Source organism: Nicotiana tabacum, chromosome 23 (genome assembly GCF_000715075.1).
Source record: "Nicotiana tabacum cultivar K326 chromosome 23, ASM71507v2, whole genome shotgun sequence".
In the NCBI taxonomy this organism is placed as follows: domain Eukaryota; kingdom Viridiplantae; phylum Streptophyta; class Magnoliopsida; order Solanales; family Solanaceae; genus Nicotiana; species Nicotiana tabacum.
The window spans coordinates 21,739,800-21,753,693 of record NC_134102.1 but is presented as its reverse complement, the minus strand read 5'-3'; the positions used below and the strand labels follow the sequence as shown (position 1 = coordinate 21,753,693).

At 35.1% G+C, this 13,894-nt stretch overlaps 1 protein-coding gene and 1 non-coding gene across 2 annotated transcripts; both read left to right on the top strand.

Annotated features, from left to right (window-relative positions):
- Window positions 1-674: 674 nt before the first annotated feature.
- On the top strand, window positions 675-746 carry TRNAQ-CUG (transfer RNA glutamine (anticodon CUG)). Its single transcript has one exon. It is a non-coding gene; the product is annotated as a tRNA-Gln (tRNA).
- Window positions 747-1,533: 787 nt separating this feature from the next.
- LOC107812484 (uncharacterized) lies at window positions 1,534-6,412 on the top strand. Its single transcript, XM_016637612.2, has 9 exons — window positions 1,534-1,892; window positions 2,708-2,929; window positions 3,478-3,573; window positions 3,681-3,804; window positions 3,975-5,187; window positions 5,290-5,455; window positions 5,561-5,725; window positions 5,806-5,958; window positions 6,045-6,412. The coding sequence occupies exons 1-9, from the start codon at window positions 1,626-1,628 to the stop codon at window positions 6,222-6,224; spliced, it is 2,586 nt and encodes an 861-aa protein (XP_016493098.2). The 5' UTR covers window positions 1,534-1,625; the 3' UTR covers window positions 6,225-6,412.
- Window positions 6,413-13,894: the final 7,482 nt, after the last annotated feature.

Genomic DNA, 13,894 nt, shown 5'->3' with positions numbered 1-13,894 from the left:
AGAAAGAACGGGATGGTGTGAGGAAGAGGATGTATGGTGTTGAATCTATGGCTTCAAAAATAGCAGAAGTAATCAGTGCGGAAGACAATGAGAACGAACATGGCCAGAAAACTGATATTTCTGGCGAGGAGGGCTCGTTGGGGAAGATGACAACGTTTGGGTTCTCGTTTTCATATTTATATTTTTCATTTTTTTAAAATTTGTTTAAGTTACTGCATCCACGTGTCCTCATCTAATTTGTCACTTCGGCGTGTGAATTACAAGCACCGATATATGTTTGGCTGTCTACAAATTTTGTGTTTAAATTACACAGTAAAGATCTGAATGAACAACTTTAAGGCTCTGTGGATATATTTTGCTATTCGAAGAACTGCGAACCTTAATACTATCCCTCATTTGAGTGAACCAAATGTATCTTATGGAATACAATATAAAGTCAAAACATTTAACTAAAAGTTTAACATAGATCAGTTAAATGTGGACACACATCTACAATTCTGCAAAGTTATAACCCCTCACTTCTAATGATACTTGTCTCTAGTTTTTAAGTAACTTGATAACGTAATATTTATTTATATTGTTACAGTATATTAAATTCGCTGTAATTAATCAAATTGGCAGGGATAATTGTAAAATTGTATAGTAGTTGTGTTTGTGTATTTGTGTGCAAAGCCGGTCCCGTGGTCTAGTGGTCAGGACATTGGACTCTGAATCCAGTAACCCGAGTTCAAATCTCGGCGGGACCTCATGTTTTTTATTTAACATGATTTATAATATTTGGTTCCTTTTACACATTGGTCACAGCCATTTAAGCATATACAAAATGCAGCAAACATAGTTCGTAACAGTTGTAAACATTTCGTTAATATGCAAAACCAAACTATATCAATCTCTGAACATTAATAAGTTCAAATCTTAAAACAAAGTATGGCACACAACGAACTCTAAATTGCTTCATGCAAATTTTATAGTTTCAGAATCATTAAGATGCTATTCACTTGAAGATTCTCATGAATGTAAAGTATTTTACTATCACTTTGTCTCCTAATGTGGACATTTATGATCTCCAACCACCAATTATTAATTGCATAATTATTATCACTAGCTAGAAGCGAATATAGCATTATAGAAGCGGGTTCAATTGAACCTATAATTTTTTGTGCGACATATGAATTTATGTGTAAACATCACTGAACTTGAAAAGAATAGTAGATATAAACTCATAGTTTAAAAATATAATGTGTTAAACACTAAAATTCTTGAAGGTTGAACTCATGGAGTTTAAATCGTAGATCCACCTGATTAGAGAGAGTAATTTGATAAATATATATATAATTCAAATTTCGACATTGTAATTTTTTTAAAACAAATAAACATACCTTAGTTAAGCTATCCGTTAGCACCTCACAAGAAAGGGTTGATGACCCCTCCAAAAGACTTTTAGTTTAGTATTCTTTAAAAGAAAAAGACCAAATGTGGTAATGTAGGAAGAGGAAGAGGCAGCATTGAGCCCCCGAAAGATACGTTCGGCCTAAATAAAACAAGAAAAATTATTTCAAGAATTTGACTTTCATTTCTCTCTCTTTTCTGGAAACAAAGGAGAATAGAAAAGCTTAGATATTTGAATGTTTTTCATCATTTTCATCCTCCGTTATTTGAATTTTATATATTCTATTATTGTTGCTGTTTACCGATTTGAATTTCTCTCACTGTTTCTAATTGTCAAAATCAATAGGAAAATTGACTTGCTACAATCATCATTTTCTTTATTGTTGTTGCCTTTTTCTTCAAGCCTATTTAGAACTTGTTATTATAATTGGTTGCAAATGCAATCTGGGGAATGCTGTGTTGTGGCTCCTCACTTTTCCCCTAGTAAGCTCTCCACATTTGAGGTAATATTATCCTTTCTTTAATTTCAATTTTTTTCGTATAACCAAACAAATTAAGAACGGAATGATGGAATTGTGTAATCATCTCATATGAAAGGTTAAATTATTAGACAAAGCTCAGTTTTAATTTCTTAATTATATCTTCGACACGTCCTTCTACGTGCATGCATGACTCTTTTTCTAAGGCCAAGCACGCTGAAATTCTTTGATAATGGGTGATGATAATACGTCTTATATGCAAGACCTCTGTATGCTAATGATACAATGTTAAATTGTGTCATCACCTTATCTAAAAGTTTAAGTTGTTAAACAAAGCACACTTTTTATTATTTATTATGTCTGGACACAAAAAACTCCACACGACCATGATGTGGGACTACTTTGGTAAGAATAGTTTGTTAAAGAAGATGAAGAACACAAGCATATTCATGTCACAAAACCATATAGGTCTAATGAAGTTTTGAGAAATTTCTTTTACCTCAAAAATGAAATCGTTCATCTTGTATTTGGAGATATGGATGATCTTGCTGTCATAATAATGTAAGTTAAGGAGATTGAAGCAATCAAATAGTTGCATTTTCCTTCATTGATAGTACAATCAATACTAAAACAACAGGAATTAGCAACAGACAAATTTGGTAGCTAAACAGAAAAATCCATCGCTAATCCTATATTCCCTATTTAGAGATGGATTAACGATAGATTATCAAGAACTTTTGTTAGCTATGAGCGATTTAGCGACAGATTAGCGATGAAGTTCGTAACTAATTCCAGTTCTTTTTTGTAGTGAATACTAACAATAATTTTTGTATTGCCAGGATGATGATATGCAAGAGATAAATGTACTTACTAAAGAAACCAAAAAAACACCTTCCATTATAGTATCGAAAGGTTATAGCACAACCAAAGGCTCTAGAGTTCACAATTCATGTGGTGTAGCAGACAACTTCATAATAATGACAGCACTCAGGAGCAAGATCCTCACCTTGAGAGACTTGCTTGATCTATCACCTTGTTTGGGTTCTGCATCTGTAAATGAGGTATTCTTATGTCACTTTATCCAAATTGTATCAAATTGTTGATGTTTAGTTAAATTGCAGCAATTTAATGCAATTAGGGTGTGGAAGTCGAGAACTAGGATAGAAGGTTAGTAGGCAGTCGAACGTTTCCCTTTTTCTTTCCCAGACCAGTCGCATTAATGTTAGCATGACTGGTATCTCTTTATTCTTGGATTGCTTGTACTACCTATTGTTTAATTGCTTTATTTAGCTTCGATTTTTTAATATCTTCTTGTTGTTATCGCTTATTGCCACTGCTTCTTTTCATCTTGTCTTTAGTCGAGGGTCTTTCGAAAACAGCCTCTCTGCCCTCCCAAGGTAGGGGTAAAATCTGCATACACAATACCTTATCCAGATCCTCTTTTGCGAACTCGCTGGGTTTGTTGTTGTTGTTGTTTGATGCAATTTGTGGAGGTTATTATTAACTTTTGCAGTAAAACGTCCGAAAATAGACATTGTTTTGTAGTGTTCAGACAAGAATAGTGGCAAGTCTTTTAACTTCTGCTATATGTGAACATCTTTTTTTACAGCTGCTGATATTGACCCTAAAGGATCTCCATAAATTGTATCCTTCCATCAACCCAAATGTTCCATTGTCAAATATTGATGGAGCAGGAATGGATCAGGTTACGTATTTACTCGCTGAGTTGTGCGTTATACACCATACCATTTTTTTTTATAGGAAGATGATAACTAACTTTGCTAACCAAATTGTTATACATATATATATCAGGCACTGGAATGCTTTTGTGATACTCTGAAATCAATCGGGGAAATGTGGACAGGTGATGATAAATTCATGGCGGAATTTAATGAGGACTCACACAGTAAACTCCACGACGATCTAAAGCGTTATGGTACGTCATAACGTTACATGGATACTAAATGGCAATGTTCTGCCTCTTTTATTCACCTCTCAGCTCTGAGCACTAGTGCTGAATTGTGCGATCGTTTCATTTAATAGGTTGAGTTGGTAGATATGACATGTTTTATTTACTTAATTATATCTTCAACATGTACTGTTTAGGATTGGTATTGCTTGATGAGATGATTAAGCTAGCCACTGAAAGGGTGTTCGATATGATGGACGTGGATGACCAGACGAGAGATGAAAGTCCTTCATCCGATACCTTTGGGAGGCCTCTGTCAGAGTCTTACTCGAGCAACGAGTCCTCTCCCTCAAGCCCTCCACCTACCCCAACTTCTGTTCTCTCTGAGATAGTAATCAATGGTTCACAGAAGAGTGAACTCAAGGTTCAAGCAATTGAGAAGCTGAATCCTATCGATGTAAAACGCCTCTATTTCCACTTGCTGCCTCATGCAATAGAGCAAGATCAAGGTTGTGTTGTTCAACTAGCAACTAACTTTAGTGAACAAATATCAGAAATACAAGCAGGGGATGATTGTGAATTTGGCCAAGATTGTGACATGACGGACTCTCCAAATATTCTACTGACTGTTATGGACAATGTATCAGAAAATAGAGGAACATGTTGCACTGGTGCTTCAAATAATCAACCAGTGTCAAGTCCTGTTTCATTGGACGTGCGTTTACCTCCATCTACGCTTCCTAAGTTGAGATCATATGTAGCAGAACAGGCAGCAGCTCCACTATCACCATTTGCATTATCTCCAAATGTCATAGAATCACCACCAATGACATCAAGAAACAAAGTAACACCTCCACCTCCGTCTCCGCCTCCACCCCCACCACGTCCCATGGCGGTGCCTCCACCGCCACCTAAGACAATAGGAAATGTAACAACAGTTCCACCACCACCTCCCATGACATCCGGAAATGTAATATCACCTCCACCTCCACCACCACTTCCCATCAGATCAAAGGGTATCACACCTCTACTACCACCTAAGACAACAGGAAGTGTAATATCACCTCCACCTCCACCACCACCTCCCATCGGATCAAAGGGTATGACACCTCCACCCCCACCTCCACCAAAGACTTCTAATGGAGCAGTGCCAGCGCCACCTCCACCCATGCCGATGGGAAAGGGACCTGCACCTCCACCACCACTAGGATTTATGGGTGTCTTACGAGTTAAGAGAGCAGCCACTAAATTGAAAAGATCATCCCAAATGGGTAATCTTTATCGACTTCTCAAGAGCCAAGTTGAAGGCTCTAGTTTAGATAGTAAATCACAGAAGAGAACAGGGAAAGTTTGTGCTTCAGCAGGAGGTAAACAGGGAATGGCTGATGCATTAGCAGAAATGACAAAGAGGTAATCTTATTAAAATCCTCACCTATTATCTGGTGGAATATAATGTCGCTTTTTTCAGTAATTTTGAGTTATATATTTTGGAATGTGCAATGTTTGTCTCAGGTCAGCATATTTCCACCAAATTGAAGAGGATGTTGTAAATCATGCAAAAACAATCAAGGAGATAAAAACGGCCATTGCTTCTTTTCAAACATCAAATATGTCCGAGCTCGTTAAGTTCCACAAATATATAGAATCTCACCTTGAGAAATTAACCGATGAATGTCAGGTTCATATATATATATCTGCTTTGTTCATATTTCCTCCATTATATTATATATTATATATTTTTTATTATATTGGACGACGTTGGCTTGAAAGTTTCTTGCTACAGGTGCTAGCAAGATTTGAAGATTTTCCTACCAAAAAGTTGGAAGAACTTCGGATGGCAGCAGCATTATATTCCAAGTTAGACTCAATAGACACTACTCTAAAGAATTGGCCAATAGTCTCACCTGTTGGCGAACTCCTTGACAAAGCTGAGAGTTACTTTAACAAGGTACATAAGAAACTAAGTTCCTGAAAGTCTTAATTATTCAGCTGCTTATAACAGCTCTAACAAACAGTTCTGTCGCGTAGATCAAAGGAGAAATTGAAACACTGGATCGAACAAAAGATGAAGAGTCCAAGAAATTTACAAGCCATAACATTCATTTTGATTTTGGCATTATCGTGCGTATCAAGGAATTAATGGTAGATGTTTCCTCAAACTGCATGGAACTTGTCTTGAAGGTTAGTACAATGTAGTTAATTCTTGTGGAAATTACTGGTTCTGATAATTTGGTGGACTTTTTAATAATATTGGAACATTGAATCAGGAGAGGAGAGAAGCAAAGACAAAAAATGATGGGCACAAAAAGCTAGGATCGAGTAAACTACTATGGAAGGCCTTCCAATTTGCATTCAGAGTCTATACTTTTGCTGGTGGGCAAGATGACCGCGCTGACAAGTTGACAAGGGAATTGGCTCAAGAAATCCAAACAAATCCTAATCAATAGACATATAGTTGTACCTAGAGGTAGATGGAGCTTTTGAAACAAAGGGTTCAACTGAACGGCCGGTATTTTCTTCGACACAGAACATAGAAATTCAACAAATATTAAAATCCGAATCCATAACTTTAAAAGTACAACATGTTCAGTGTTAAAAACATTCAATTTTGAAGCCGTCAAGTTTAAATCCTCGACGATACTGATTCTTTTTCAGTAATAGAAGTAATAATAATGTTGATGTTGCCAGCAATATAAGCGGCATAGCTGCATTTAGATGCACTTTGGAGCTGTAATTGTCATGCATAGATTAAATAACTAGCAAAGAATTGCCACGCATGATATCAGTTTTGTTTAGACTGCGAGTAGAGAATTGAGCTAAACTCTATACATACAATATATGTTGCACCTAATAATTAGTAAATGGTGCTGTAGTATGTTTGTAGCACCAGATCGTCTATTCATTTATAATCAAATTATAAGAGTTGGTTAAAATTACTGACACATACCAAACATATACATTTGATGCATTATTAAAGGTTATGTATAGAAATGGGTGAGATTTAGTTTTGTTGTTCATTATAAATATTATTTAGCTATATAACGTAACCCTTTCACAAGAGATCAGTAAAAAATAATATAGGGGATTAGCAAATAAAACAAAGGAGGTTATTTTCTTTTATTCACATAGTAACTGATCATATGAGATCATTTTGCTCTATAAAAAGAAATATACTGAAATTTTACCCTGATTAAGAAAGTTAATGTAAAAATAGCACGGGCTAACCAGTTTTCGGACTGGTAATTGAAAAATAGTTAGCGTTTGCAAAGTCATTGAAAAATAGCCACTATTTTGCTGCAACACGGAAAGTTCCGGCATAATATACTAGAGATTGGTGCACCTGTGTATGAACTTCCAGCATAATATGCTGGAACTTAAGCACACGGAAAATTCCAGCATAATATACTGGAGATTGGAGCACTTGTGTATGAACTTCCAGCATATTATGATGGAGTTATTTATACTGAATCTCCATCATAATATGTTCTAGTATATTATGCTGGAAGTTCACATGTAAAAAATTTTAGTATATTATGCTGAAAGTTCACATGTAAAAAATTCGAACTCCAGTATATTATGCTGGAATATTTTTCGGATTTTGAACAGTGTTTTCGTTCAGATTTATCTTTACATGAAAAGTGATTAAATTTCGATTACTTTTGAAACTGTGACTTTTCAATTACCACTTGTAAATCTGGTTATTTTTGAATTTCATAGTATAATAACTCATGTGTCAATGTAGGTGAAGGCCTTACCTTTATAGTGCCCTACCACGTCTGAAGAACATGACATTAAGCAAAAAGTCTGTTTCTACCTTGCCACACCCTCAACGAAGACAAACTAAACCCTTCTTCTCATGTTCCCTTCCAATAACAGAATGCTCTGAACTTTGGATAAAAGATTGAAATCCGTATTTTTTATCTAAAAAATGAGAACGTCAAACTTAATATTAGTAATTCTTTTATTTTTTTTAATGATTGAATAAAAACGTTTGCACGACCGACCATGAGATCCACCCCAAATCCAAAACACACCCAAAACAAAAGAGAGGAACGTAGTATCAAGAAATTAAAAATAGTTTAACTTTTATATATTAATAGTATAAAGAATATTTACGTTATTAGACTACATAGTCATTCATAAAATATGATGGTAAAACAAGCTAAATTACGCGCTACAACAAGTTGTTAAAATACACTGATATATAAAAAATAAAAAAATACTCTCTATATCAATAAATTAAAGTTCAAAATTATCAGGAAGAATAGACATATTACACACAATTTCTTTTATTATAAGTAAATAGATTACTTAGAAAATATTTATTGGCATTCCATGTTTACATACTTAAAAGTGGCAAAGAGTTCTATATAAAGAGAGAGTGCACGTTACAAGTTACCAACACTTAATTAACATCATCTCTTTCTCTTTCTCTTACTCTTATCCATCTTCCATGGCATTTCTTGCCAATAATTTGTCCCTCTTCCTCCTCCTTACTGTCTTATCTTCGTTGCAAATCCATGCAAGAGACAGCCAATTCTTCAACAAAATTTCCACCAACAACAATGGTCATGAAAAAGTGACAAAGGAAGTAACTCCAAACAAAGAGCAAGAACCAAATTTCATTCCTGAGAATGAAAATGGCTATGGTGTTTATGGTCAAGAATCAGGTCAGCTTTCACCTTTTACCACAACCCCTATGAATAACCTTCCTAATAGCAAGTACCTTCCCAAGAATTACGACCCTGTCGCTTACGTTACTGTCCCTCGGGACAATCTTAATAACAACAACGACGATAACAACAACAATAACAACTACAACCAATATTACAATGGTGATAGTACTTATGGCAATGTCAACGATAACAAAAATAACAACTACAACCAATACTATAGTGGTGACAATACTTATGACAACGACGACGACAACAATCAGTACTATACTGCACGCCAACTTACGACAACAACAACAACAAACAATCACCAATACCACAATGGTATAGCGATTACTACAACAACAATAATTACCCAGAGAAGTATGTGAGGGATCCATATGAAAATTCAAGGGAATTTGCAAATTCCTATGCTGACAATGAGTTAAGCAACTACAACAACTTTGTGAAGTATGAGATTAATGAAGAGGAGTTCCAAGCTGAAGGGGACATGCCTTGAACTAGTTTTTTTATTCTGCAATAGTTCTAAGTTAAAGTGAGCAACATGTCATGAATTCCAATCATCATTAGTGCTTCGTTTTCAGTTTTTGAGTTATGTAATTAGTGGGTAAAATGTTACTGCCTGTCACATTTTGTTGACCCATTTTAACCCTTAAGTTTAATTATGACTGATTATTCTATCGGTTCTGACTTAAATAAACTGACTGGTTAGATCATGACTAGTTTATCTGTCTAATTTTTTAATTTGCAAATGTGATCTAATCTATCCATCCGTTTAGCTCTCTGGCAATTTTTTCCACCTCTTGGACACTTAATAGTGCCTGGAATTTTGACGTTTGAAGTCCTATAAAATTGCTTCTTCACTTTTATAAAGTATAAAACCTATATATGCGTTTTGGCGCATCATTAATCCTACTTCTGGATTCACCTTTTTAGAGTATTATTTAACATATTCTTTACTAAAACTTCACCAATAAATATTACCAATGAAGGCTCGGGATCTGGACCAAGTAAGGTGCATAAAAGACGAGGAGGGTAGAGTTTTGATGGAGGGGCACAGGTTAGGCAGAGATTAGGGGTGTTCATAAAAACCTAAAAAACCAAACCAAACCGACCAAAAAAAATGATACTTTTTAGGTTTGGTTTGGTTTTGATTTTGAATTTTAAAAACCGATCAAATTTGGTTTGGTTTTGGTTTTAATCAAAAAATAACCGAAAAAACCCAAATCAAACCGACTATAAAAGAAACTATTTAAATTTATTATCACACACACACACACACACACACACATACATATATATATATATATATATATATATATATATATATATATATATATATATGTATGTATATATATATATGAAATTTCTAAAATTTTATGGCACATATTAGTCATTTGTATTTTTAGTCTATCCTATTATATTAATCTAATTCTTTGCATTTACAATCTAGTTTGATTAGTAGTTTTCTTTTGCTAAGTACAAGAATTTATTTCATGTTAAAAATAATCGATTTTTAATTGAGTACTTAAATTATTTATCACTATTTGATTCAATTATCATTAATATATCTTAGTAAATGATAGATTTCTCAAAGAGCAATTAATTTGATAGTGTTACGTTGAAAATGTAGTCGCCGGAATATGTGTTGGTAGTATGTCTCATATTTAAGAAAAGACCCGATAAATAATCGAAAAAACCGACAAAAACCGAATCGATAAAAAACTGACTTAATTGGTTTGGTTTAATTCCAATATTTAAAAAATCGATTTACTTGGTTTGGTTTCTTTTTAGGAAAAAACCGACCCAAATCGAACCATGAATACCCCTAACAGAGATGGCGGTCTTACTTCCATAAACTCTTGAATGAAGAAGGAGATAGGAGCGTTGTGCTGGGTGAGTTGGAGTACTCGGAGTGTCATTGAGATTTTGGGTACTGTAGATGCATACGAGTGGGGGAGGTTGTAGGGGCCATTGCGCAGGATGAGTAGGGGTAGAGCGACCGGGCCGGACGAGATCCCGGTGGAATTTAGGAAGAGCGTGGGTAAGGCGGGCTTGGAATGGCTTTCTAGGTTGTTTAATGTCATTTTTAAGATGAAGAAGATACCTGAAGAGAGGAGGCGGAGTACGATGATTCCGTTGTACAAGAAAAAAGGAGATATCCAAAACTGCAATAATTATAGGGGTATCAAGTTGTTAAGCCATACGATGAAAGTGTGGGAGAGGGTGATCGAAGAGAGGATGAGGGGGAGTGTGTCCATTTTCGAGAACCAGTTTGGTTTCATGCCGGGACAGTCGACTACTGAGCCACTCACATTGTGAGGAGATTGGTGGAGTAGTATAGGGCGATGAAGAAGGACTTGCATATGGTTTTCATTGACATAAAGAAAGCCTATGACAAAGTCACGAGAGAGGTTCTATGGAGATGTTTGGAGGCTAAAGGAGTGCATGTAATGTATATTAGAGTGATACATGACATGTATGATGGCGCTAAGACACGGGTTAGGACAACAGGAGGAGACTCTGAATACTTTCCGGTTACGATGGGGTTGCATCAAGGATCAACACTTAGCCCGTTGTTGTTTTCCTTGGCAATGGATGCATTGACGCGACACATTCAAGGGGAGGGGCCTTGGTGCTTGTTATTTGCGGATGATATAGTCCTGATTGATGAGAGGCAAGGTAGTGTTAATGAGAGGCGGGAGGTCTGGAGACATACTCTTGAGTCTAAAGATTTCAAGTTGAGCAGGACCAAGACAAAATACTTGGAGTATAAGTTCAGCGGTGTTACCGAGGAAGCGGACGGGGATTTGAGGCTTGACACGCAAGTCATTCCCAGAAGAGAGAGTTTCAAGTATCTGAGGTCTATAATTCATAAGGATGGGAAGATTGATGAGGATGTCATACATTGTATCGGAGCAGGGTGGATGAAGTGGAGGCTCGCTTCCGGTGTCTTGTGCTATAAGAATGTGGCGTTGAGACTTGAGGGTAAGTACTACAAGGTAGTGGTTAGACTGACTATGTTGTATGTGGCAGAGTGTTAGCCAGTCAAGAACTCCCATGTCCAGCAGATGAAAGTAGCTGAAATGAGGATGTTGAGATGGATGTGTGGGCATACTAGGTTGGATAGAATTAGGAATAAAATTATTGGGGACAAGGTGGGAGTGGACTCTGTGGAGGATAAGATGCGTGGGGCGAGGTTGAGATGATTCGGGCATGTTAAAAGGAGAAACACAGATGCCCCAATCAGGAGGTGTGAGAGGTTGGCCTTGGGGGGTAAGAGGAGGGGTAGAGGTAGGCCAAAGAAGTTTTGTGGAGAGGTGATCAGGCGGGACATGGCGCAACTTGAGCTAACCGAGGACATGACCCTGGATAGAAGGGTGTGTAGGTTGAAGATTAGGGTAAAAAATTAGTAGGTAGTCGTGTGTTTTCCGTTATCTTCACTAGTTCGATAGTATTAGTGTTAGTATAGTACTATCTCATTTCTTTTGTTCTGTACTCTTTCGTATATTTAATTTTCTAAATATATTGTCTCGTAGGGCTTCTTCGAAAACATAGCTTGTACGCAAAATCCGCTTGAAAATACAAATATTTGACTCTAAATATATTGTCTCGTAGGGCTTCTTCGAAAACATAGCTTGTACGCAAAATCCGCTTGAAAAAACAAATATTTGACGCGCCAAGTAGGGGTCGAACTTACGACTTTCTGCTTAGGAAACAGACGCTCTATCCATTGACCTACAGGCGCTTATGTGTCCTTGTTGGCGGGCTCATTTATTATTCCAGAAGGAAGCACTGGGAATTTCTAATTTTTAATTTTATAGTTCAGGGAAAACAACTGTGGTTTTTATTTTGTACAAGTTAGTAACTGTTTAAGCTGAAGTTGCTGTTATTGGGACGATTTTGCTTTACTTCTAGTTCAGGGGATAAAGATAAAAGATTTACGCAAACTTGTTAAAAGGCCAAATGCCTAACTTGTATCCTAAACATTCAGCATACGCATAAATTTTTCGGGCGAAAAAAAAAAACATAAGTAGGCAATATTTAAGAAAATTTTTCAGATATCTAGCATCACTAGGTATTTTACATAACATGCAGCTTAATAAATACATTCCTTAGCAGGAAACTATAAATATGGACCAAGATTCACGCTTAAAAACAAGACCAGAGCATTCAATTCCTAAAAAAAGGTCCAAAGCAGTTCAGTTTTTTTTCAATTCTTTCCTTATATAAGCCTTCCTAAATTAGCGCCAAGAATGAATACTACATGAGATTTATTTTCAATTACATGGAATAAGTACATACATGATATTATAATAGTATATAATTATATATGAGATTTATTCTATTGGTATAAAGTTTTATTTTTAATTGTATATCAGCATTAATTTTTATATAGTATATAATTATATATGAGATTTATTCTGTTGGTATAAGGTTTCATTTTTAGTTATATATCAACATCAATTTTTACATAGTATAATGATGGTATTAAATAGTTTATAGATTATAATGGTACTTTTAGTATATTAATATACATAATATAGTAAATCCTTTGGCCATTGTATAGATTGTGTTGTAATGTAAAAATAGTAGATAATTAAATATATACATGGAATATATATATATGATATTATAATAGTATATAATTATATCTGGTATAATATATGTATAAATAATATACATGACATATTTTATTTATACCATTCATATAAATATTCAAAGTACTTGAAATATTCAGAGAATATTTGAATGCTAATTTAAGGGACAAAAATTTAGGAGATAGAGAGAGTGTTAAATGCTAAATCAATCAACTTAAATTTAGATAAATAAGGATAAAATTGATCCCGTAATTTGTGTTACTCATTAATTGTGCATATAATCTTTATAATATATGCTAGTATTGTAAATGAATCTGCTATATATAAAATAATCCAAAAATGATATCATTTTTTTAAATACTTTTCAAAAGATGCTCCGTCATATATTTTACCCAATTATTCGTAGTCCTAATTACTCATGGAATTGAAAAATTAATATTGCAATTGGAAGAAGATTCGGAACAGTCGTTTGAATTGTAAACACTCTAATAATTTTGTTTGAATGGTTGTTACTCATCATTTCTTAATATATCGAATTGTTCTATATTGTAATATGTACTATATTACTTTGTACATTATTTACACATAAGTATGTTTCGCCACAAATTTCATAGAGATTTCAATACTCAAGTCACCGGACATCCTTCTCATCGATGAGTTTTTTCAACATGGTGAGAATATCCTAACCCGAAAACCCAAAACTCTTGAAAATTCCAAATTTCATGTCTACATTCGATTGAGGCAGGCAAGTAAGCACATCATCACCAGAGATTCCATTTTCTTTTTCCACCCTATGCAACATTTCCTCAAGGCTTCTTGGTACAATGTTTTAAAAAGTTGGGA

Bases quoted from the DNA above. Each gene is read 5' to 3' on its own strand.
- LOC107812484 (XM_016637612.2), top strand. From the start codon at position 1,626: ATGTTTTTCATCATTTTCATCCTCCGTTATTTGAATTTTATATATTCT. The intron at 3,805-3,974 runs GTACGTCATAAC...TGTACTGTTTAG, and splicing joins CGACGATCTAAAGCGTTATG to GATTGGTATTGCTTGATGAG. The intron at 5,188-5,289 runs GTAATCTTATTA...TGTTTGTCTCAG, and splicing joins TTAGCAGAAATGACAAAGAG to GTCAGCATATTTCCACCAAA.